Source organism: Gymnogyps californianus, chromosome 20 (assembly GCF_018139145.2).
Source record: "Gymnogyps californianus isolate 813 chromosome 20, ASM1813914v2, whole genome shotgun sequence".
In the NCBI taxonomy this organism is placed as follows: domain Eukaryota; kingdom Metazoa; phylum Chordata; class Aves; order Accipitriformes; family Cathartidae; genus Gymnogyps; species Gymnogyps californianus.
Genome location: NC_059490.1, coordinates 6,719,946 through 6,742,939, shown reverse-complemented (window position 1 = coordinate 6,742,939; position 22,994 = coordinate 6,719,946). Strand labels below are relative to the sequence as shown.

Below are 22,994 nucleotides of genomic sequence, written 5' to 3'. Positions count from 1 at the left end.
GGGTTGGGGGGGACGTGTGCTAAAACAGCTTTGGGGGTGATGGAAGATGGCACAGGGGGAGCGGGACGACTGCAGGTGAGATGTTCAGGCAGGCACCAGCCCCTGCGTGGCTGCGCCGAGCCCCTGGGCACCCATTTCTGCTGCTAGGGTGGCAGCAAGGGCCAAAAATAGCCCGTCCGACAGCATTCCCTGCCTCCCCCTCCCCACCGCACCCCTGACGTCTGGATCGGGGCGCCTCCTCCCGCGTTTCCTCAGGAAGAAACCCAAGGCTGGCGGGAGGAAGAGGCCGCACTGCGGGAGGGACAGGACAGACGGACGCTGGCGCGGGGCTGGGGAGCCACCGGGACTTGAGCCCTCGTGCCCCGCCGGGATGGGGAGCGCCCGGCCCATCCTCTGCCTCCAGCTGTGGCTGTGGGTGCAGAGCTCTGCCCAGGAGCTCGACCCTGACGGCAGGAATGTCTGCAGGTAGGTGCCACGGGGGTCCCCACTCGTGCCCCTCCAACTCCTGGGGCCTCTCAGCAGCCCCAGGAGGTCATCGTCCATCTGTCCTTCCACGGACGGAGATCTGCAGCCTGGCATTGTGTGGGTGCAGAGACCGGGGTGGTGCTGGGGAGCGTGGTTGGGGCGCGCATGGGTATTTGGGGCACCCAGACGCCTTCTCCAGGGGTTATTTCTCATGCACCCCCACTGTCCAGGGCAATGGGGGGATGCGGGAGCGTTGGCAAAACTTTCATCGTGCACCAGGTGGGAAACGTAGGCGTAGCAAAACCGAAAGGGCTTTTGGAGCTGACGTCCCCTCCGCTTTGCTGCTACGCTGCCTCTCCCGTTGGTCTCGCCATCAACGGCAGCACCTTTTGTCGCCTTCGCTTCGGTGCCTTTTTTCTGAGTTGCTGGCGAAGCTCTGAGCTGCTCCCAGAGCATCGGGGACCTGGCACGGGCTCCGTACCAGCAGAGCCGGGCAGGCCTGCCCCACCGCCCAGCCCTGCCGCCCGCTCGGGCTGCAGCCTCTTAAATTTCCTTCTATTTTGCTGGTTTCCTTCCGGAGCAATGCCCTCGGGGCCGCGCCGCCTCCCTGCCCGCCAGGCCCAGCCGGAGTAAGCGTCAGTGTTCGCTTCGCCTTAGGCGAAGCTGTGAAGCCGCATGCGAACCTGTCCTGGTCCCGGCACCCCCCACCCCGGCTGACTGCCCCCGGGTCTCTCCCACAGGCTCCCCACTGGCCCAGCATGCTGCCCCGGCTGGAAGCAGGAAGGGCGGGAGTGCACGGCCGGTGAGTGATGGACAGCCCAAAACTCAGTCCCTGCACTCGGCCGGGTGGCTCCTCCGGGGCGTTGGGTGTTGGGGGGAAGCCCTACAGCTCTCCTCAAGCGATAGCGGTGGGGTGCTGCACTGTGGGGACCCCCAGACGCCCACCAAGCAAGCTGCGGCTCGGCTGGAGGGATGGAGCGGGAAGCAGGATGGCGGTTTCCCCTGGAAGGCTGCCTCGGCAGGAGGTGGCCGGGTGGCGGGTGGTCCGGCAGAGGGGTGTGAGCCCCAGGGGGGGGGACCGTCGTGCGCTGACGTGCCTGCCCTGCCGCCGACAGCACTGTGCGAGGGGGAGGATGCCTGCGGGGCGGAGGAGGTCTGTGTGAGACCCGGGGTTTGCCTCTGCAAACCCGGCTTCTTTGGAGCAGACTGCAGTTCCCGTGAGTAATTCCCCAGGGCTCAGCCCTCGACATCACCTTTGCTAGCCTGGAAACTCAGGGGGCTGCCAGGCTTCCCCATGACCCCCCCCTCACCATCCTCACCATCTCCTTCCCTTTGCAGCCTGCCCCGAGCAGTACTGGGGCCCCGACTGCAAGCGGAGCTGCCCGTGCCACCCCAACGGGCGCTGCGACCCGGCGAGCGGGCTCTGCACCTGCGACCCCAACCACTGGGGAGGGCTCTGCCAGTTCCCCTGCCAGTGCGGCCCCCACGGCCGCTGCGACCCCCTCACCGGCGCCTGCCGCTGCGAGCCGGGCTGGTGGGCACCTACCTGCAAGAAGCAATGTCAGTGCAACCCCGCCAGCTCCCACTGCGACCCGCTTACCGGCCACTGCCGCTGCCTGCCGGGCTGGTGGGGTAGGAGGTGCAGCTTCAAATGCTCCTGCAACCTCTCGCCCTGCGCCCAGGAGACGGGCAAGTGCGAATGCAAGGCTGGGTTTTGGGGGCCGGCGTGCCAACGGCGCTGCGACTGCTTGCACGGCTCCTGCAGCCCTCTCAGCGGGCACTGCACCTGCAACCCCGGCTACCAGGGCAGAAGCTGCCGGGAGGCCTGTCCGGCGGGGAAATACGGGTCTCAGTGCGTGCACAGGTGAGCTGGGGGCAGCGGCGGGGGGGGATCCAGCGGGTACCCAGGGGCTGCAGCCAGACCTTGGGGACAAAGTCATCATGGTTGTGTCTGTCCCTTTGGCTAGGCAGGGAGACCCGTTCTGGGGGGTTTGAGCATCCCTGGTTGGATGAGGGATCAGTGTTGCCCCAAAAGAAACATCCCACTAATACCTCCAGAAAGCACTGGTGTCACCCCAAAATCTGGTCGTCCTCGATACCACTCCCCAGGGTGATACAGCAGCATCTCTCCCCGCTTGCCTCCTGCCCTGTTGCCGTTACAGTGCATTAAGCGTTATAGGGTATTTTCCCGTGGTCCAAACTGATGCTGAATGCTGGTGTGGGGTGAAATCTGTGTGTTGGGGGGGGGCTGGGGGTGGACGTCGAGGCCTCACTGCCCCTCTACCCATGCAGCTGTGGGAGCTGCAAGCGCAGCCAGCCCTGCTCGACCGTGGATGGCTTCTGCCTGGCTTGCCAGCCCGGCTGGAACGGGACCCTCTGCAAGGAACCCTGCGCGCCCGGCTTCCACGGCGAGGGCTGCCTCCAGCCGTGTCCCCGCTGCCGGCGTGGGGAGGTCTGTGACCCAGAGACCGGGTCCTGCCTGCACTGTGAGCCCGGCTGGATGGGACCCAGGTATGTCCAGGATCAGGCCCCTGGTCCTCGTGGAGTGTCCGGGCTCTGGGGCGCAGTGGGCTGATGCTTCGCTCTCTGTCTTGGCAGCTGCAACAGCTCCTGCCCCTCGGGCACCTTCGGCGATGGATGCCAGCTCCTCTGCCCCGAGTGTGTTGCAGGGAGCTGTGACCCCGTGTCAGGAGCTTGCATCTGCCAGGCGGGCTACTGGGGAGCCAGGTAACACCGGGAGCGGGGCAGGGCTGGGGCCCCGCTCTCCCCGGGGGCATTTCCCTCCTTTCCTCTCTCTTCCAGCTGCAACGACACCTGTCCGGAGGGGTATTTTGGAGTGAACTGTTCCTCACCCTGCCAGTGTTCCCGTGGGACCTGCCACCCCGTGCGGGGTGACTGTGTGTTGAGTAAGAACAACCTCAAAGTTACTCCTCGGCACTCGAGGGACTGTAACATCCTCGCTGGGGAAGGTGCCAGGAGGCTGCGATGCAGCCTGGTCCCACCTGGTGCCTCCTGGCCCCACCATGAGTTGCCAGCTCCTGCGCTCTCCATGCGGGGCAGCTCTACAGGCTTGGCAGCCACAGGACATGCCAGACTCAACCCATCTTCTCCGCACAGGTTTTAAGGACCACGGGGCCCTTGCAGCCGCCATCCTCGTCCCTCTCCTGCTGCTGCTGCTCTGCATTGCCTGCTGTTGCTGTGGAGCTGGCCCAGCAGATGCTAGAGACAGGTATTTTTTTATATTTTGCAACCTTCGATGCAAAACCCCGTCTCCCGTGTCCCTTCATGCCCGTCTCCCCTGCGCAGGGCAGCCGTGCCGGATGATGACGTGCTGGCCAGGATGAAGCACCACGTGCGGGGGGTGCTGGCGAACCTCAGCGCTATGATGCCTTGCTTTTCCCTGGGCGGCTACAAACTTCCCAAAGTCACAGGTGAAAAAGCAGAGCTGCTGACAGCCCTTCCAGCACGTCACCCCCACCCCATGCTCTCTGCATCATCGCCGTTTGGGGGGAAGCCTGCATCCCCCCTCACCCCACTGCACGGCTCAGGGCAGGCGTTGCTCTCCTGCCCCAAGCACCCTGGGGTGCCCGAGCTCAGCTGGGTGTCTTCTCCTCCCCAGTTTCCCACCACGACACAGAAATCCCCTTCAACCCCAGCTTCATCGAGCCACCGTCGGCTGCGTGGGTTTCAGACAGCTCCTTCTCCTCCTCCTTCGACACTGACAATGAGGGACCTGAGTACTCCGTCCCTCCCAGAGAAGGTGATGTCCATGGCTGCTCCTCCTTTCCCCAGCCGCCCACAGCTCTTCTGGGCTGCCTGGGGTCAATCCTGCCCCGTTACCAACCTTGGACGTCCCAGGGACGGGTGCTGGGCACAGGCAGCATTTATTTTCATACCCTCATTTTACGTCTGCAAGGACAGACCGGGGCCGTGCTTGGCCTCGTGTGAAGGGACGTGCCTGGTGTGGGCAGCTCCATTTCACAACCGCCTCCCGGGGAAATGCTCCCAGGGACAATCCTGTTGCATCATCCCCTGTCCTGATGTCCCTAAGTGTGTCCCTGGGCAGGGGGGTAGCTCTGGCAGCCCTAACTCTCGTCCCCTTCTCCTGCAGGCATCCCACTGCTGGGGGGGGCCGAACTGCAGGATGGGGCATCCCCCCCTGGCGAGGTGCTCCCGGACCCGTCCGCCTTCGACTCCGAGGACGTCTCACAGCCCTTTGCCATCCCTCGCACCTCCAGCATCGCCAAGGCCAAGCGGCCCTCCGTGTCCTTTGCCGAGGGGACGAAATTTGGGGCGGCGGAGACCCCCAGCCCTGGGCGGAAACCTAAGACCCCATGGGGCCCATCCAAGCTGTCCCCACCGCCGGGGGATGCGGCAGCTGAGCCCCCCACTGAAAGACCAGCCAGCGATTGCTACGAGAGCCCCAAGCCCCTTGGCAAGGGGGAGGAAAGCCACCGGCCGTCGCCCCGGGCCACCCCGGGGGGACGCCGGCGAGTGGTCTCCGGCACCAGGCACGTGGCCCAGAGAGTGGAGGCACTTGAAGCGGCTGCAAAATCCGGCAGCTGGGAGGCAAAGGGGAAGGAGCCCAACGTCACCACCATCTACATGATGGTGGGAACGGCCGGGCAGGACCCCAAGGCAGAGGCGGGTGGCGAGGGACCCGTCCAGGCTGTGCTCAAGCGGCTGGGCAGCTTGCAGAGGGGCAAGTGGGCTGCAAAGGAGGAGTCCAAGGTGAGGAGGAGCATCGAGGCCATCCAGAAACCGCCCCGCCGGGCCCTGGCGCAGTGCAGAGACTCGGTGAATAGCTGCAAGCAGAGGGAGAGTGTCCCGGGGGCTCCTGCCGAGCCATCCCCCGGCAAGCACCAGCATCTCCCCGGGAAGAGACAGTCCTTCCTTCTCACATCTCCGTCGCCAAAAAGCACTGGGGCCCAGGATGGGGCCAGCGATGCTGTAGGTGCCACGGAGAGGGGCAAAAGCCCCGAGTTAGTCCTCAGCCTCGAAACGAAGGGACAGGCTGCCCGAGAGGAAGAGCCGAAATATGAGAACGTGATGAGCAGCAGTGCCGATTCACCCCCCGGCCCCGCCACGGAGCTGCCGGCCGCCCCTGCGGCCACCTGAGCCACCATTGCCTGGGCTGGGGCAGCGGGAGCCCAGGAGGCCCCTCCGACCCTAGTGTGGGGGGAGCTGAGGTCCCCCTCCGAGCTGTGAACTGGAGAAGCATCGAGCCTTCCCATTGACCCCCTTTCCTCCGTGCCGTGTTGCTGGTGTGGACCCTCGCTGGCCGGCACAGCCGGCGGCACAGGTGATGCTGAGAGCCGCAGCGGTGGCAGCCCCGTGGGGTTATGGTGTTTCAGGGCTGTTTTCTGCTCCCCCCTGCCCTATGTGCCCCATTTTGTGTCTGCCGCAGCCCGGAGGGACAGCGATGCTCTGGATGCAGCGGTGGCACCTTCTGGTCCCTGTCAGCACCGGGCTTGGGGACATGTGTCCTCCTCGTAAAAGGGACCAGGGCTGCTGGGAAACGCACGGGCAAAAACCAGTTTCACCCCATTGGCTTTCACCTTTCCCTGTCCCAGCTCTGGTAATGCTGCTCGGAGCCTCTTGCTGTAAAGGTGCTTCTCGCTTGAGGGGATTATTTTGTGGAGCTGGGCTGGGGAGATGATGGGCTGTCACAAGCAGCTTCAGCAAAAATTAATTTTAACTGCTTATCTCATCTCAAAGGGTATCTGGGTGTGCAGGGGTTTATCTGTGTGGCTCTGGCTTTCATGGCAGGCTCTGGCTGCCTTCGTTTCTATGTACACGCGTAGCACATGAAAAGGCTCATGGCACGGCACAGGGTTTATCGACGGCCTTTTAATCTCCACGCAATACCAAGCTGCAATTGTGCAAGAGCAAACGTGGCAGCTGGGCCGTGACCATCAACCTGTGCACCCGGCGCTGTGCTGGCCCTGATAAGGATGAAATCTGCACGGAAAATGGCATTCGTGCAGGTGCCCTAAGCTCCTGCCATCTCCCACATCTCATCCCTGCTGCAGCAACACATCACCATGGGCGGCCGAGACGTGATGAAGGTGCTGCAACATCTCCAGCACAGCCAGGGGACCTCGGGCAGCACGGGCGAGACGGGCACAAGGGCTCTGCCGCCCGTGCAAGGCGGTTGAGATGCCAAAGAGGATTTGCAGCGTGAACTGGTTTTTGATGTATCTAAGTGGTAGAAGTTTCTTGTATATTTTTCTGTTATTTCGCATGGCATGAAAGCCTCTGAATGAAAATTAAACGTTACCAAAGCCCTTCAGGAGCTGGGTTTCCCAGGCGCCCTCCGAATCAAAGATACAGCAAGAAATATTCCCCAAAGTGTGGAAACTGTCAGCAGCCTTAGGCTTTCAGGGTTGTTTTTTTTTTATTTTCTGGTTCTGTTGAATTCTGAACTCTCACTTACAGAGCTGAGCCCAGAGCAGTGCCAGAGACCAGAGGGCAGAGGGAATGCGAGTGGGCTGTGGGCGTCCGGAGCACTGACGTTGCAGGCTGCATCTCACGCATCATGTGCGGAGCTCCATGTGAATCCTTCTTCTGGTCTGGCACTGCTGAGTTGGGGTTTAGGGTTCGGGGCGTTTTGGAAAAGAGAGTGGGTTTTGCTTTTTCCCTTTTGCTTTTTGCGGGTGCTTCTCCGCAGCGCAGGCACCGAATCCCTACGGTCCCATGTTGAGTGAGGCTTCCAGTTTTGCAGACAGCATGCAGCACTCTTTCCTGCAGTGGTATCACCCACTGCTGTGATTATAACACCAAATATTCTGGTAGACAAATAAAAATGCTCATCCTGGCAAGACTTGAGCAGCAGCCTGGCCAGACCTCTGTTCTGCACAGGCTAGTTTTTGTTTTGATGCTATTTTATTACAGTGGCAGGGACAGTCCCACATTTTATTTATAAGCAGCCATTTTTTCCTAATCGGTTGGATATTTTCAGCCCGTGAGCCGAGCAGCGTTGTGCCAGAAGCGAACGTCACGTGAGCTGGTTCGCCCCGGGTACGGCATGTAAATAGCTGACAACAACCTGACAGCCTTCCCCGACGTTGAAACAAGCATCCAGCTTTGAGAAAACGCTGTTGCTGCTGCGAGAACCTTTCACGTTCACGGGCTGAGCTGCGAGGCAGGATGTTTCCCCTGCTTGAAGATGAAGCATCTTCACCCTGTCCGGGCGGTGCAAGGCAAACAAGCGGTGGATTTTCAGCGCGCGGCTGCCCATGCACACGCCTGCAGCATGGTTGTCGCTGGTGTCTTCTTGCTAGGGATGCTTCGGTCTGGCTTTGGCGTGGTTTTAATTCTGGATGCGGGAGGTCTGCAAGCCAGAGCTGGCGGGTGAGGGAGGGGTTAATGGCTTCCCATGACGGATCTCTGACTTTCCAAATCCTGCTGCAGTGGTCTGAAGCCGGTCGGTGGGAAGCCGTTCCAGTGTGCAGGTCCTGTCCGTAAGCAAAGAGGTGTCCGTGCTCTCTGCTGGGGCAGCTCTTGGCCTCGTGGAGGTAGGAACAGAGGCTCGAGCTGTCCCCCATGGCCACGGGGGTCTGTCCCCCATCGCCGCAGCCTTGTCATCTCCTTTCCCAAACTGCCTGAGCTCTGCCTTTGAAGAGGACCACGTCGTTTACCCCAGTGGCTCCGTCCGAGCCTGCTGAGGACCTCCCTGGGCGGCCAGGCAGGAGCTGTCACCTTCCTTCCAGCCTAAACTCCTTCCTGGCCAGTTTCTACAAATGTGTCTTTGTGCCAGTGCTGTTCTTCAGCTTCACTTTATTTTTTTTCTCTCCATGATGTTTACGCAGTCCCCGGGTGTATTTATAGATGGCAGTGGATCACCTGATAGCTTCTTTTCTCCTACTAGGATAGGAAAACCGAGCTGCCCCACGCTCTCGCTGTAGCAAAGGGTTCCCGTGTCCCCAAACAGCCTCCAAGCCCTCCTCGTGCTCCTTCCCATCGCAGTTCATGTTTCTTGGACACAGCGACCGGGTCTGGGCGCTGAGGTCTCCCGGGGCCTCGTGCTGTTTCAGCCTTCCTCTACGTCTGCTAAAACCACGGCACCGATCCAGGCTGCCCTGTTTTCTTCGGGCTTTCTTTTGTTTGTTTGCTTTGGCTTAAATCCACTTTCCAGCTGTTGCAATGTTTGACGCTTATCCCACAGCCCAGACCGAGGAGTTTCCTCTTCCCACTCACCGCAGCCTGCCCCTTTCTCAGGGATGCAGCGGTGGATGCACGTCCGTCTGTCCGGGCCTTCAGCTTCCGCTGAGCGACTCAGAGATGTTTACCTTTTGCAAGCACTGTTTTCATCTCCTTCGGCTGACAAAAAATCCCCTAAAATGATTTCCAGGGGAATACGGCCACGTCCTCTGGCCCAGGACCTTGCTGATGAGTGATGGGGTTATGGCAGGACTAGAAATCCCGCAGAGGAACGCTCTGAAAAATAATTTAATATAAAAAGAGGGCAGAGCTCCGGGGAGCTCGGATGCAAAGCCGCTCTCGTGGCTTGCAATGATTTTACTTTTATTTCACAAAACAGGTGACTGTGCTCGTGGGCCGGGGTGTCTCGAGGGCTCGTTGCCCCCTGGCCAGCCGTGCCGTGAGGGCGGCCAGCCCCGGGCGGTGTGTTGGATGCCTGCTCCCAAAATGGCCTTTTAACGGGGGACAGCTTCTCTGCTCCCTCCTCGGGCGGGGGAGCGGGACGGGTGGGCTTCGCAGGACGGATCCGGTGCCTGTAACCGTAGCGGATGAGCGGTAAGGCGGGTGCTGTTACCAAAATGGCTCCGTGCGCTCGGCCGGGGCTGTACGAGCACAAGGCGTTCTGCGGTTTCGCGGTGAGCGCGGTGCGGCTCTCCCGGCTGCCGCCCGGGGCCGGCGGAGACCGGCAAGAGCCGGTACGAAACGCCGCAGGGAATTTCCCGCTGTCCCTGCGGGGCCGCGCCGTGCCGGGAGGTGGAGCGGGCGGGCCGGCGGGGCCTCACCCCCCGCTCCGCGCCCGGCGGCAGCACCTCCCGCCGCCGCCGGCGTCCCGTTTTTCTCCCTTTTCCCTGGGAGGCGGTGAGTCCCATCACCGCTCGGCTGCCGCTGTCCGCGGCGGTGCGGGGGGAGCGCTCGTGTGTTTCACGGTCCCGGCGGAGGGTGTGTGTGCTCCCCCCCCCCCCGCTCCGCTCTGCCCCGTGCCCAGCCCCGCAGCGCCGCCGCAGGCTCCGGCCGCGGCAACAACGGTTGTTGCCTCCGGGTGTGTGTGTGGCCGGCCCGGGAGAGCCCGGGTGCGGCCCGGGGCGGGGGGTACTGGGGGGTACCGGGGCGGGGGGGGGGGGGTACCGGGGGGGCGCGCGGCCCTGCACGTGCCGCGGCGGTAGCGGCGCGCGCGGTCATTGGCTGGGGCGGCGGCCAATCAGCGGTGGCGCCTGTTTGCTCCGGAGGACGGATAAAAACCCCGGGTGGGAGCACGGCGGAGCGGAGCGGGGGCACGGCGGCGGGTGAGCGGGGTGCATTGGGGGACTGGGGACGGGGTGGGGGGGTGTATGGGGGAGAGTGGGGTGCTATGAGGGTTTGCATAGGGTGCGGGAGTGGGTGCATGCGGGGTGGGGTTTGCATCGGAGGGGGGTAGCAGGGTGCATGAGGGGGTTTGTGGAGAGGGAGGGGGTGCGTTGGGGGAGAGCAGGGTGTGTTGGGGGGTGCACGGGGGGATTCGTGCGTGGGAGTGGCATGCGTTGGAGGAAGGGGGGGGTGTTGATGGGGAAGAGCCGGGTGCATGGGAGTGATTTGTGGGTAGGGAGCAGGGTGCACTGGGGGATTGGTCGGGGAAGGAGAGAGCAGGATGCAGCAGGGCTGTTTTGGGAGAGCTGGGTGCATGGGGGATTGATGAGGGGAGCGCAGCATGCGTGGGGGGGGTGTGGGTAGGGAGCGGGGTGTGTTGGGGAAGAATGGGGTGCATGGGGGGGTGACTGGTAGGGGAGAGAGCAGGCTGGACCTCTTGCCACAGAGAGGATCTCTGTGCTGAAGAAGGACGTCTGGGACTGGGGAGGGGGTGTGCGGGTGCGGGGATGAGGAAGAGGAGGTGGTGGAGGAAATGCATCTTGGGCTGCGCTGGGGGAGTGGGCCTGCGTGGTGGGTGGGTGGGTGTGGAGGGGCACGGCTGCAGGCTGGCTTCCTGGGGCAGGGATCTCTGCACCAGCTTCTCTGGCTGGAGGGTGGCCCTGTCCTCCTGGCACCCTTGCAGGGAGCTGGGCCAGATCCCCACCTCCCCAAAGCAACGCAGGGCTGGGGCCTCTGCCCTCTGGAAAGCCCTGAGAAACTGTCTTGGGCTGTGGCGCGTAGCCAGCTGATTTCCCCATAGTGCCTGATCGAGGCGTGCTCTGGACTGGGAAAAGGCTCAGCTTGTCTAAAATGGCCACCTGCCTTACGACCCAGGGTTGGCCCCGGTGCTGTGCACCTCAGGGCTCCCCGGAGCAGCCCTTTAGCCCGCCAGGTCTGCTCCTGAATCTGCCGCTCACTCTCGTGGGCCCCAGGGACCCGGGACAGGTGGAGCTGGAGACAGTTAATCCGGCCGCAGCATCTGTGGGGCAGCCCGGGGATGCCAGTGTGCTGAGGTGGAACAGCATGTGCCACGGGCTGTCCCGGCCACTGCGCCCGGCTGCCTGCACAGCTAGGACGGGGCAGGATGTGTCCTGCCTTGTCTCCCAGCTGGGTGGTCTGGCAGTTAGCAAAAAGTGCTCCTTGATGAGCCATCTGTGGTATAAACTGCATATATAGGACCCACGGCACATATAGGACCCATGCTCACCTTCCAGAGCAGATCTGGTGGGTCACTAAAGCCACCGTTAGGGCTGTGGGGCTGCCCCCCTGGTCCCAGCCTCTGCCTGCAAGCAGCTGGGAGACTGGGGTGCTGGCTGAAGCCCCCCGCTCTGGCATGTGTTTCCTTGCTGCCTTACAAATGGGCCGCCTGCCTCGTGCAGGTGATGGGGGAGTGGGCTCCGGGCAGTTGATATTTGCTGCATTTTCATACCTGTTGCTCGGGAAGTGGAACGGAGTCCTTGAACGCTCCTCTGTCGCATGGTGTGTGCACTGGAGGGGCTGCTCCAAGGGCACCTGTGCTCCCCCATCCCTCCAGGTAACCTGGCAAGCTGGTACCTGCAGAAACAAGTTTTACACCTGAGTGCCTTACATTCAGCAGGCAGGTTTGCTTGCGTTCCAGTAGAGAGATCTCTTCTTAAACCATGCTTTTTTGCACTCTTTGAGAAGTATGTGCTGTGTCTGTGGACTCACTGGGCATTGTTCTGGTCCCTGCAGGTTGAGACTCTGAACGAGACCATCTTCCCACGCAGCAATGGCACCCACGCTTGCTACCGCCCATCGCCGGCGCTGGTGGATGGCGTTCACAGCCATCATTGAGAACCTGCTCTTCTCTGCTGTCCTGCTGGGCTGGGGGTCCCTCCTTATCATGCTGAAGGCAGAAGGGTTTTATTCCTACCTGTGCCATGAGTCAGGTAAGGATGCTCTGGAGACTTGTGTGAATAAGTTGCTGCTGAGGTTTGCTGGTGTGGTTCCCTGGCTTAGGGTGGTGTGGAACTGGCTAGAGTAGGGCTGAGCCCCAGGTCAGTCCTGGGGTAGAAGGAAGGGATGCGTGCTCCTTTCCAAAACAGTGGCATCGTTGTGATGGTGTAATATGCCTGTAGTTGCTGTTGCTTTGCAGAGTGATTGGAAAAGAAGCCTTAAAGACTAGGTAAAGCTTTTCTGAACAGCCTTTTCCACTTGGCCGTGAGTTCTTCCTCTGTGTGGTGGCCTGGCTGATCTCTGCAAAGGAAGGCCATTGGGTTCTGGAAGATGATGATTTGTGGGGAGGTTGTCCTGAGTTTGTAGGAGGAAACTATAGGCACCCTTTCCTTAGTGGTAGGAAAGAAAAGAGCGTGGGTGACAATAGGATTAGGGGAGTCCAGTGCTGCTGTTGAGAAGTTGCAGAAGTAAATGCTACTGATGTTTTGTTCCTCCTCCTCTTCAAACACCCAGGATGTGCTCAAACCAGGCTGTCTCTCTATGAGGGCTTGAGATCCACCTTCTGGCCCAGCCAGAGGAAGCAGTTGTCCAGGTTGCAGACACAGCCTTGCAGAGAAGGAGGCAATCTTGTGGTGTGGGAAGGATAACCCTGGGAAAAACAATATGTAGGTGGACATATATCCCCAGCCTGGGCATGGAGAGAATTGTGGTCTGGGGAATCCCACAGTGTGGTAGGGTGGACAGCGGGGTTGAAAGGAACCTGAGGGTGAAGGTGTGATATGGATTTGGAAAGCTGCTTTGGTGACAGAAGGTTTGCATGTGCTCAGAGAAGGGAATAGAAGAGTGAAGAGAGGCAGGAGCTAGGTGTTTGGGCTTTGTCCAGAGATGTGTGATGGTGGATGAGATGAGAAGGTGGATCAGCCCATTCAGGGCTGGTGAACATGGGGATGGAGGAGGAAGCAGTAGGGGAAGAAAAGGAGTTGGAACTAAGTGCATGGACCCTCAGTGGGTAATGGCTGAGAGTAGTGGGGGAAATCTGAAATGTGGGGAAACAAAGTCCAAGCAAAAAGTGACTGTGAATAGTTGTGATGATACTTTGGGTTTTTTCCCTTATTCATCAGCTGCTTGTTATGGTCTTCTCTTCTGCTTTGTGTGCCTGTGGGCGGCTGCCTCAGTCTTGTAGAGCCTGGGTTGGTGCACCTGGCAAACACGCATGTATTTGAGTCTCCTACCAGCTGTAGCTTGGCTGCTTAATCTCCATCCTATGTTCTGCTCATAGTGCGATGCTTCTAAGTGTGTCCATGTCACTTGGGTCTCCAGTAGTGCTCCAGACTGCACGAGGGAGAGTCCTCAGCAGCTGGAGTCTGTTTAGGACTTCTGTTCAAGGCTGCTCTGTTCTTGCCAAGCCATGGTGACTTTGTCACAGGCCTGTGTAAGAGATCTCATTAAACCTATCAGGTGGAGGCTTTCTGCCACTGAGATAAAACATGTGAGAGCTGATAAGCAAATGCTGACTGTCTCTGAAAGCAGCCATTTTCCTATCTGCTTCCTGAGATGTGCCCTGCTGACAAGAGCCCTGCTTCACTTGGGGCCCACCTCCTACTCTTTGCTTTGATTGCTTTCAATTCATCTGCCTTTGCCCCAAATCAGCAAGATTCACCTTGGCTTCTCACCCATGTTTGCCAATCTGTGATTTGTCTGGCTCTCCCGTGGGAGTGCCCATACCACAGACCACAGGGAAGACGCAAATGTTTGGACAGTGGTGAAATTGCTGCCCTGGGGGCAATGTCTTCTAGTGACCCACCTGTGCCCTGAGGCAGGAGAACTTAATCCCTGAAAAGAAATTTATGTAGTCAAATGTTCTCATTGTCCTCAAATATCTGGTCATCACTGCTGAACTCAGTGATGGCTCGTGATGAGCATCGAGGACCAGTTATGCCAGTTTCCTCGTTCATCCATGCTTACTCACTTTCCTTCCTCTGTTTTTGTCCTCATTGTAATAATCTTGGCAATTTGGTAGGGAAGAGGCCTAGCTCTAAGTGTGGGGAGAGCAGACTCCCTCGCAGCTGCCCTGTAGTGGTCACTGAATGACCGGCACCAAGCTGAGATTGACCTTTGCTGGGATTAGGATGGCTCAGCGTTGCCTTTTGCAGCATAACCTATTGAATCCTGCAGCCTGAGTGTGGGTACTTGGCTGGAAGGTTGGTGCAAACAAATTATAACTAGTAGCCTTTGGGCACTTGTTGTTCCTAATGCTGCTGTGTGCATGTAAGTATTGCAAAAAAAAAAGACTTTTCCTAATGAGCCAAAGGTTCTTGGCCGGGCTTTTCATTTGTCAGCAAAAGTTGTTGCACTTTGTGATGCCTTCCAATGAAAAAGAAAACTAGACCTTGTCCCTTCTGCAGGCTCTTCTCTGAAGGCACAGCAGCAGCTGCCCAGAAAGTGACTGCAATTCATGAAGGGCTCCTTGTCTTCCTGTTGAATCCCCCCCTTTCCCTGCCTGCCCTTGGCTTCTGGTATTGGGTTTTACTTGGCCACCGTGCAAACCTGTGGGGTCCACTGGACTCTTAACTCGGTTGCGTGAGCATGGAGATGGACACCTAGAAAAAAAGTCCACATCAAAATAACAAATATTTCTAAAGCAATTGTGCAACAGGGTTTGAGTGGGGGGTTGTACATGTTCTGGGTGGCAGGTTTGGCCACATCCTGAGAGGTATGTTTGAAATTTGCTGACAAGGAGTCTGGAGTGGCACTTTGTTCCCATTTTAATTTTACTACACTACTACTTGGCCTTTAACCAACTGAAGCAGCATCTTTTATTCGGTGCAAGTGCTGATTCCGCAGTCTTTATCAGGATTCGGGACTTATCGGCTGTTGGGGAACTTGATCTGTTCAGGGTCTGTGTTGCTGCGATGTTACTGGGATTGGGAAGCTCAAGGCTTGGGTCTGAGACATGTTTGAAAAAAAAAAAAATCTTGAACTTGATAATCTGCTCACAAAGAGCAGAGATAAAGAGCCAGTTGGACAGAGGGCCTTCCTCTAAGACAGGGCTGCAGAAAACCAAAGGGACGATAAGCTAATTCAGTTACAGCAGGTTAATGTGCCTTAACACGGGCATAGGAGGAAGGTGCTGCCTTACATCTCTTTGCTCTTATTTATTTGGGGTCTGTGGTGGGGAACTTGCAGTCTGAAGGTCCCTTCTAAGCTGGTAAGATGTGACGACGGCTTGTGGAAAGGCTGTGCATGCGACACTGTAAACAGGAAAAGAGTAAACGTGGTAAATGTTCAATTTCTACAGGAAACACGCTGTGTTGATTAACAGCTGTCGGTGGTATCGGAGAGCTGCATGGGAAGGTGCCAGCCCTGGGTGAGAATTGCTGCGAAATGAAACAGCAGCTGGGGAGAGAATGGGAGTTTAACTGGAGACTGTGCCTCAGCTATGGGAGGCTTTCAGCTGGGTGCCCAGAGTGGGGGTCCTGGAAGTGCAAGCAGATGGACAGGCAGAGAGGGAAACCTGAATAAATTGCATTTGCAGTGGTATAAAGCAAGAACATCTCCTCCCAGTTCCCAGAAGTATGACACCATCCTGAAAAGAGAAAACATGTTCTTATGTGGGCAGACTGCAGATCAGTTGTTTGCACATGTCTTTTGCTGTGATTTTTTTCTTTTTTTTTTTAACCAATGCTCCCAGACTCTTTGGCCCTGATTTCTCCACCCCCAACCTTCCCCTTTTTTTAAAAAAAAAAAAAAAAGGGGAAGGTGAGGCTGTGCAGGCTGTGTCCCACAGAGCTATTGCCAGGGCGGCTGGGGGTCTCTTGCCTGCTTGGCTCAGTCTGATCCATGAAACAAGATGAAAGGAAACCTCCTCTTTGCTGTCTGAGATGGCAGTCACTCTTGAAAAAGCCAGACTCGTTCCTCTGGTAACGTGGTGTGTGCCTGGGATTTGAAGAGGTCAGCAAAGAGTAGTTAATGATTGACCCTTTCACGAAACCTACAGCACTTAATTTGGGAGAAAGGATGACTTTAAATGTTCCAGTAACAGCCTGAACAAATCCCAGCGATGAGCTTGACATAAATGATTACCGAGGCAGCCTTCCTCTCACCTAAGCTGTCATTCTTTAAATAGTAACTTGCACTACTAATTGGGCAGTTGAAATCCTGCTGCTTGTAGGGGGAGTGCTGTAAAAATAGGCAGTATATTCTTGTAATTGCTGATAAAGACTTGCAGCTTCTTCTAGCTTGACAGTGAGACAGCAGTGAGCATACATGGACTGAGCCTGTGCTGCTGCCTTACCCGGGTGGCACTCTTGCATGTCAGACCTGGCATGCTTGCATGCAGGTGGACTTGGCAGGAGAATTTGGGGAGGGCACCGCTGTCGGCCCAAAGACAGCCCTTCCCCAAAGCACTGTTGCAGATGGAGCCAGGCATGTAGGAGACTTTCCCCAGCAGTGTGGGAACACTGATCTGGAACAGGATCTGAGCTGTGATTGAGGGAAACTGCTGTTTGCTGTAACCAGGTGCATTAGGTAGGTGAGTAGTTAGGCAGGTTCTCTGCCCATTAATCTCCTCCTAGGTGCATGTCATATGCTGCCACTTGCTGTCCTGTGCTGGTGACCCGCTGGCACATGAATCTGTGCTCCCCAGTGAGATGGTTCTCAGCTGGCCCTTGTGCATACTGCACACACCTGCAGTCCCTCCAAAATGGTCTATTTATGGAGGTGGCTCAAAGGATCAGAGGATGTCAGGGTGCCAAGGGTTGCTTGAATCATTTCCATTACGCCTCAGTGGATCTTCTCTTGTTGCTCAGGGGCTGCTTCTATTTTCACAAACAATTTGTATTTCCACATAGCACTGTTGCCTGGCCCCTCCTTGGAGCTGGCAATGAGCAGCTGTAAACAAGGTGGTTGGTACAAGCAGGGACTGAAGTTTGGTGCCCTGTTCCCAGCCTTGCTGGCTGCAGCAAGTCTTCAGAGAGGGCCAAGTTTCCTTGCTGTTTCTGAGCTGTGTCCTTTTTGCCTCCTGGTGTTGCTGCTCATGGTGCATGCCATCAGAGGGTCTGCTAGCAGGCATATGCTGTCAGAGCTCCTCGGGGTCGTGTTGCAACTGTACATGTCAGTACATTAACAGTAATTCATCTACTCCAGCTTTAAATGCTGAATATTTCTGTTTTGAGATTTCTTCGTGGGGAGGGTTGACAGGCTCTTCAACGCGTGCAGCCAGAAGTTAAAGGTCACTGCACTGTCCATGTCCCTCCACCCTTCTTCCACTCCACAGCTGAGCTATCTCTGTAGAGTGCTGACACAGGGAAACCACTACTACTTTGTCACTCTTTTTTTCCCCCTTTGTTTTCCCGAGTTTAATCTCTCACCCACATCTGTTTCCTATGAATTTGTGTTTGTGGAGAGCCCAAAAAGCCTTGATGCTGTGGGTGAAGCTGTGTGCCTGTGCCTGCCTCATGGAGATGCTGTCAGAAGTCAGTGTTTAAGATCCTGGGCCAGACCAAGAGGAGATTGTGAGGGAAAGATGGATGAAAAAGATTGAGATGTAGTATGAAAACTGCAGAGAGCATCCAAAGTCTGTCCAGCACTGATGTCAAAGGATGTGACTTGGGAGCCTTAGGCTGGAGCTCTGTCCTCCCCGCGGAAGGGATGCTGATGGGACGTGGCCTTTTGGGGATATCTCTGTCGCTTACTCTGGCTATCCATGACTAGCAGGGCAAGAGAAGGGACAGATTAAGTTATCAATCGGGAGCACGTGGCAAAGGGAAGGAGCAAACAGTCATCACTGCCCACAGGTGGTTTGAGACCATCTTAGTAAAGGTGTTGGTGAGAGCAATGTAAATGGAGAGAAATGCTGTGTGCCTTCCCTGGAGTGCTGGGAGGGAACAGAGGAAGGTTTGCAAGCAGCTTGTAAGTCTCAGATATCAGTGTCTGAATTCCTGCTAATACCTGATGTCTGGAGGGTGGAGCGTGATTTGTTTGCAATGGACACAAAGCTGGGAGCGTTGTTTTGGCCAGCTAGGAGAATCGGGGTGAAACCAGTAACTGTAATGGTGCTGAGGCTTGGGTAGAAGGGAAGGAGTTGCAAGACGGGGCTGTGCGATCTGCAGCGATGCAGGGAGAGCAAGAGCAGCCAAGGGGATCTCCTTCACAAGCCACACCAAGCAGTGAATGTGAAGTCACTTGTACGTGAGGGATTCCTGCTAATTAACTAACTAACCAGGGCTCGCTGGGAATCTCTAGCCTTGCTTCATGCGGATAGTTATGTAGGTGACTTCTCTCTCTAGTCCTCCTTTAATATTGAACTTTGTCAGATCAATTATTAAATATGGAGGAGAGCCTTTTATGTCACTGGCTTGCAGCAGCAGTAAGAAAGCAAGTGCTTTGTCATACCAGCAAAGGTTACTTATAAGTCAGATAAGCGTTGGGAGACGGAGAGGTGGAGTGCGCTAGAGCTCTGGGTTAATGAAAGTCTAAAGGCACACGTGCTTGCTTGAAGAGTTGTAAGCTACCTTGGGATAGGCTTGTAACAGGAGCAGAGTTGACATGAGGCAATAAAAGTGCTGCTGCAAAGAAAAGGGATCTTCTTTTTTCTTTTTTTTTTTTAAACTGTCCTGTTTCTGTCTCTGTTACACAATGTGGGCTCTGTTCAGCGTGGGAGTTTGCATGCAGAGTTCCTCATGTAAGGGCAAGAACAGAAGGCTGGAGATATAATTGATCTGTATGGCCTAAACCCATTTGGAAAGAACAGAAAATGCTAATTATGTGGCAGAAGTTAAAGATGCATCAATCGGTTAACAAACAGAGAAGGCAGGTGAGCTGCCAGCCCTCCTGGGAACAGGGTAATTAAATCCAGGAAGGATTTTTCAGAGCCAGGGCAGTCAGGACGCAGGGTGGCTACTGCAAAGCCATTCCTCATCCCGATGCCTGCAGTGAGGGTAGGAAGCTTTTTGTTTGAGCAGGCTGTTGCTCTGTGCCAGGCCTTGTCAGCCCAGTGCCTGGACCCGAAATAACTGATTTGGCTGTAGTTATCGCTCCCAGTTTAGTTAGGGAAAAGATCTGTGAGAACATGCCAGTTGTAGATTAGGAGGACTTTATTTTTGTATGAGTCCCTTCAGGTTCTGCTGGGTTTAGTCCCCTGTAATTGCTAGGGTCTTGCTGTATAGTTGTTTTCATAAATTAATGAATCTCTGTCCTTAGGTTGTTACCCTGCTTCTGCTTGGGTTACTTGTCCCCTGGGTGCCTGCGCATCCTTTTCCTGCTCCCAGCTGAGCTCATCAGGTTTCCCTTGTCCTTCTGCTGCTCTTCTTTCCCTTCTCCATTTCTCAATGATTATAATAAAAAAATGGAGTGCGGAGGGTGTATGCCCAGTGTGTTGTGGCACCCTGCGTATGGGGCTTTTCTTTTCCCTCCTTCCTGCAACGCTGCAAGCCTCATCCTAACACACTGCAATGATGATCCTCTATCATCCTGTGTAGGAAACACCACCAGCAGCCCTGAACACGAGAACAGCACAGCTTCAGAGCACAAATGGCCTTCCTGCAATGCCCAGGATGAAATGCTGAACTTGGCCTTCACCATTGGGTCCTTCCTGCTCAGTGCGATCACGCTGCCCCTGGGAATTGTCATGGACAAGTATGGCCCTCGCAAGCTGCGGCTGCTTGGCAGGTTGGTGTCCTGGGCTCCCCGGGTGGGCTGAGGGGCAAATTCACGCGTTGTCTGGGGCAGATGGGTGCTGTTTGGGTGCTGTGCCTGTTGTGGGGTCCCTGCAGCCTTGGGAACTGTATGAGGGGTGGGGCTGGGATCTACTGGGAGCTGCTGGCCATGCACAGAGCACTGGAGCAGCTCTGGGATTATTTTGGCCAGCACAGTGAATTGCTCCATAAGGGAAGAGCCCAGGACTCCATGTCCACTCTTCAGCTCTTCAGTGTTGCTCTGTGCTCCCTGGCCAGACGGAGCCTGGAGGAAGAGCGGAGTCATTTGTGAGTCACAGAGGGTAGCTTTTTCCTTGAGCTGGGAGCTATGTCCTGAGAGGCACAAACCCAAGATGTTACATCATCATTTGCAAGCTGGGGAGTTAACTTGGGGATAAACACGTCCTGCCTGCCTCTTCTAGGGCAGTCCTCTGCCGTGTGGTGTATGTTGCTTTCTGCCTCAAATAGCAAGGTCGTTAGCCGCTTCCGTCACGGCATGTAGGGATTAGTGACTTGTTGGGCACAATGGACCCCAGCACTGCTGAATTTTAATGCACTGAACTGTACCAGTAACCAAACTGGCCTGTAGGCAGAGTGGGAAAGACAGGGCAAGTTTTTGACTCAGACCCTACCGGAGAGGAGCAGGTAAAGGCTGTGAGTGCTGTGACCACAACTGGGTCTCAGGATGAAGGTTGCTGCTGTCTTTGGTTACCTCGAGGTGAGGGCTGGCAAAGCTCTGTGCTGGAAAACCAGTATGGAATTTGGGTCCAGGAAGAGCTGCGTCAGTGCTGGGAGGAAGGGTTGCTGCCTCAGCCCTTGTGCAAGGTTTGTCTGTAATATTTGGGTATTTCCCTGGATTTTTCTTTCCAAATCGCCAGCTTCCCTCCCTCTTACAGAAATTATACTGTGCTTGCTTAATGAGGTGCTGAGGAGGTGGAAGCATATGTAATTTACTGCGTGTAAGGCTGTCTGTAAGAAACTCATGGTTTTGGTTTCCTTTCAGTGCCTGCTTTGCTGTGTCCTGTGTGCTGATTGCGTATGGTGCCAGTAACCCAGACTGTAAGTAGGCATTTCTCTGCTGAGCTGGGAGGGCTTCGGGGCTGTGGCTTGGGTTTTTTGGGGGAAGCAGGCAAGTGTGGATGGCACTGCATGCTCTGACTGTCACACCTCCAGTGCTGTACTGGGGTCTTGCTGAGGACACAAGCCAAGCATCTGCTGGCCTGTGGGAGCTAAGTGGCTCTGGGGAGGGCTGGTGTTTCAAAACCCTAAGTGGAGAGCGTAGCAAGGGCCAAACGTCTGCGATAGCCAGATCTCTCAGCTTTGCGTTTGGGCAGGGCCACGTCCTCTAAAGGAGCAATTCCAAACAAGTTCATGGGTTTTTCAGGGTTGGGAAATAGGTAATAGCACATGATGTGTAATCGGCTGTCTCACCAGGGACAGATGGAGCTTGCTCCTCAAGACCAGATAGTGAGATGACACTTTGAATCCAGTTCTTTCAAGTAAATCTTCCTTTTAAGACCCATTCAGACAAGCTGCATCAGCAAGTCCGTTCATTAGAGAAAAGAAACCCTTCCATCTTGGAGAGAGATGATCCCCTCCTGAACTCTGTCTTGGAGGAGAGCCCTGGCCCTCTCCCTCTGTGCGGCTGGGGAGATGGGTGCTGGGTCAGGAACAGCGTGGCACATCCTTAGGGTCTTGATCCACTGAGGTTTTTATGTGTCAGGGCCAAAGCCCTCAGGGCTCTGTCTCCATTCCCTCTCCACCCCAGTAAAAGCTAAGGGCTTTTTTTTTATTGTCACAGCTCTGTCTGTGCTGATATTCATTGCGCTGGCTCTGAATGGCTTTGGTGGGATGTGCATGACCTTCACATCGCTTACGGTAAGTGAAGAGTTATTACCTGACTCTATTTTATTCCTTACTATGGCTGTGAGCTGGGCTAACAGGAAAGAACAAAGTAGATCTTTGGCTGTGGCTTGAATAGCACGTTTTTGTTTGGTACAAAGGGTCACTCACTCTTTTACCTGAAAGGCTGAGTACTAGGTGGTTATTTTAAGGCTTTTTTTTTTTCCTCCAGTCCTTTTTTTTTTTTTTTTTTTTTTTTTTACCTGCCCCTTGCACCTCAGGTGAAGGGGGCAGGGGGGAAAGGAAGTGGTTTTTGTCTAGGACTCAAATTGTCATATGCCTGTACATGCAGCGCTCGGCTACCTGGCACAGGCTGGACATCTGTTTGCACTGGATTTAGCATTGACATTCTGCAGGAAGAATCAGCAGGGTACAAACCCTTGCAGCTGGGTATGACCAGCTTTCTGCAAGCGCAGTTTGCATCTCACCCCAGGAAAATGGTGGTTCTTGAGTACAAAAGCTTTTGCTCTTGGAAGGGTAAGAGTCCCTTCCAGGTTTTCTTAGAAATGCTGTGTTGTTGAATGCACCCAGCTCCATCTGTGCAGCCCGCTTAGATCTGTTTAGTCCATGGATTGTATCGCAAGCATTGGTCAACAACTGTCAGCTGGATCTCTACATTTTAGGGTTCTTTTAGCCTGGAGACAGAAGCAGTTTCGTCCTCCAAGTAGCTGCTTTATTTTCTGCCTCATTGCCCTGATCATTGTCAGTGTGGCTGAAAGAGGGCTGGGTGGAAAGTCTCCCAGAAAACAGTCTGAGAAGCACTGATGTTTCTTGAGCTGTGGTTGAAAACTTTCAGATTTGGACTGCATTAACCTTGAACTTGCTGTTGAAGTATAACTTTCTGTTAAGGTTACCTCTAATTTAACAAGGCTTAGGCACTGGCTGAACAAGGCTCAGACACTGGCTGAACTCCCGAGACCTAACTTTGGCAGAGGCTGGGTTTACAGATCACTGTGTGTACTGTGATGTTGCTGCCGCTTTCATATATTCAAAGCTTTCAAAACTCTGTGCAGATGTCGGTCTCTCCTTCGTATGTCATGTTCTTCACTGGGAGCCTTGGCTGTGGTCCCAAAGAACTATGGGGCAAATGCCATCCTGCCACGTTTCAGATAAAAGCAAGGAAGAGAGGAGCACATCAGTACTGTGGTGGGAGAGGAGAGGATTCCCATCCTGCTGCTGCCAGCATTGGTTATTGTCTCTCTGGGTGGTTATTAAGGGGTCACAGATTATTTTAGAGCTGCTGGTGATGATAGGAAGGAGAGCAAGGATAGGGCAGAAATATATTGATGTGCTGTACTGTGGCTTTTAGCACCAGAAGAAGCAAGCAAGGCCGCTTACTAGTGCCCTCATTAGTGAGCCCGTTGCACAGCACTAAGGAGGTACAGCGGCAGGAAAAAGGTCAAATCTTCCAAGAAGAGATCCAAGCCTTGA

General features: G+C 55.8%; 2 protein-coding genes across 2 annotated transcripts in view; both read left to right on the top strand.

The window, feature by feature from the left end:
* The first annotated feature begins 317 nt into the window (after positions 1–317).
* Positions 318–6,771, top strand: SCARF1 (scavenger receptor class F member 1). The gene is made up of 11 exons (XM_050908860.1): positions 318–465; positions 1,206–1,267; positions 1,581–1,682; positions 1,804–2,329; positions 2,758–2,976; positions 3,064–3,192; positions 3,268–3,371; positions 3,583–3,694; positions 3,772–3,896; positions 4,085–4,225; positions 4,577–6,771. Exons 1-11 carry the CDS (start codon positions 371–373, stop codon positions 5,581–5,583), a joined length of 2,622 nt encoding a protein of 873 aa, XP_050764817.1. The 5' UTR covers positions 318–370; the 3' UTR covers positions 5,584–6,771.
* Positions 6,772–11,800: 5,029 nt separating this feature from the next.
* Positions 11,801–22,994, top strand: part of SLC43A2 (solute carrier family 43 member 2) — a 31,571-nt gene continuing 20,377 nt past the window's right edge. Inside the window, exons 1-4 of the mRNA XM_050908851.1 lie at positions 11,801–11,960; positions 19,446–19,635; positions 20,665–20,720; positions 21,463–21,539. Of these exons, the coding sequence (XP_050764808.1) occupies positions 11,801–11,960; positions 19,446–19,635; positions 20,665–20,720; positions 21,463–21,539 (483 nt within the window). The remainder of the gene's footprint in view (positions 11,961–19,445; positions 19,636–20,664; positions 20,721–21,462; positions 21,540–22,994) is intronic.

Coding starts and splice junctions, on each gene's coding strand:
- SCARF1 (XM_050908860.1), top strand. CDS start 371: ATGGGGAGCGCCCGGCCCATCCTCTGCCTCCAGCTGTGGCTGTGGGTG. Junction 1,683..1,803: donor TGGAGCAGACTGCAGTTCCC/GTGAGTAATTCC, acceptor TTCCCTTTGCAG/CCTGCCCCGAGCAGTACTGG. Junction 3,695..3,771: donor CCAGCAGATGCTAGAGACAG/GTATTTTTTTAT, acceptor TCCCCTGCGCAG/GGCAGCCGTGCCGGATGATG.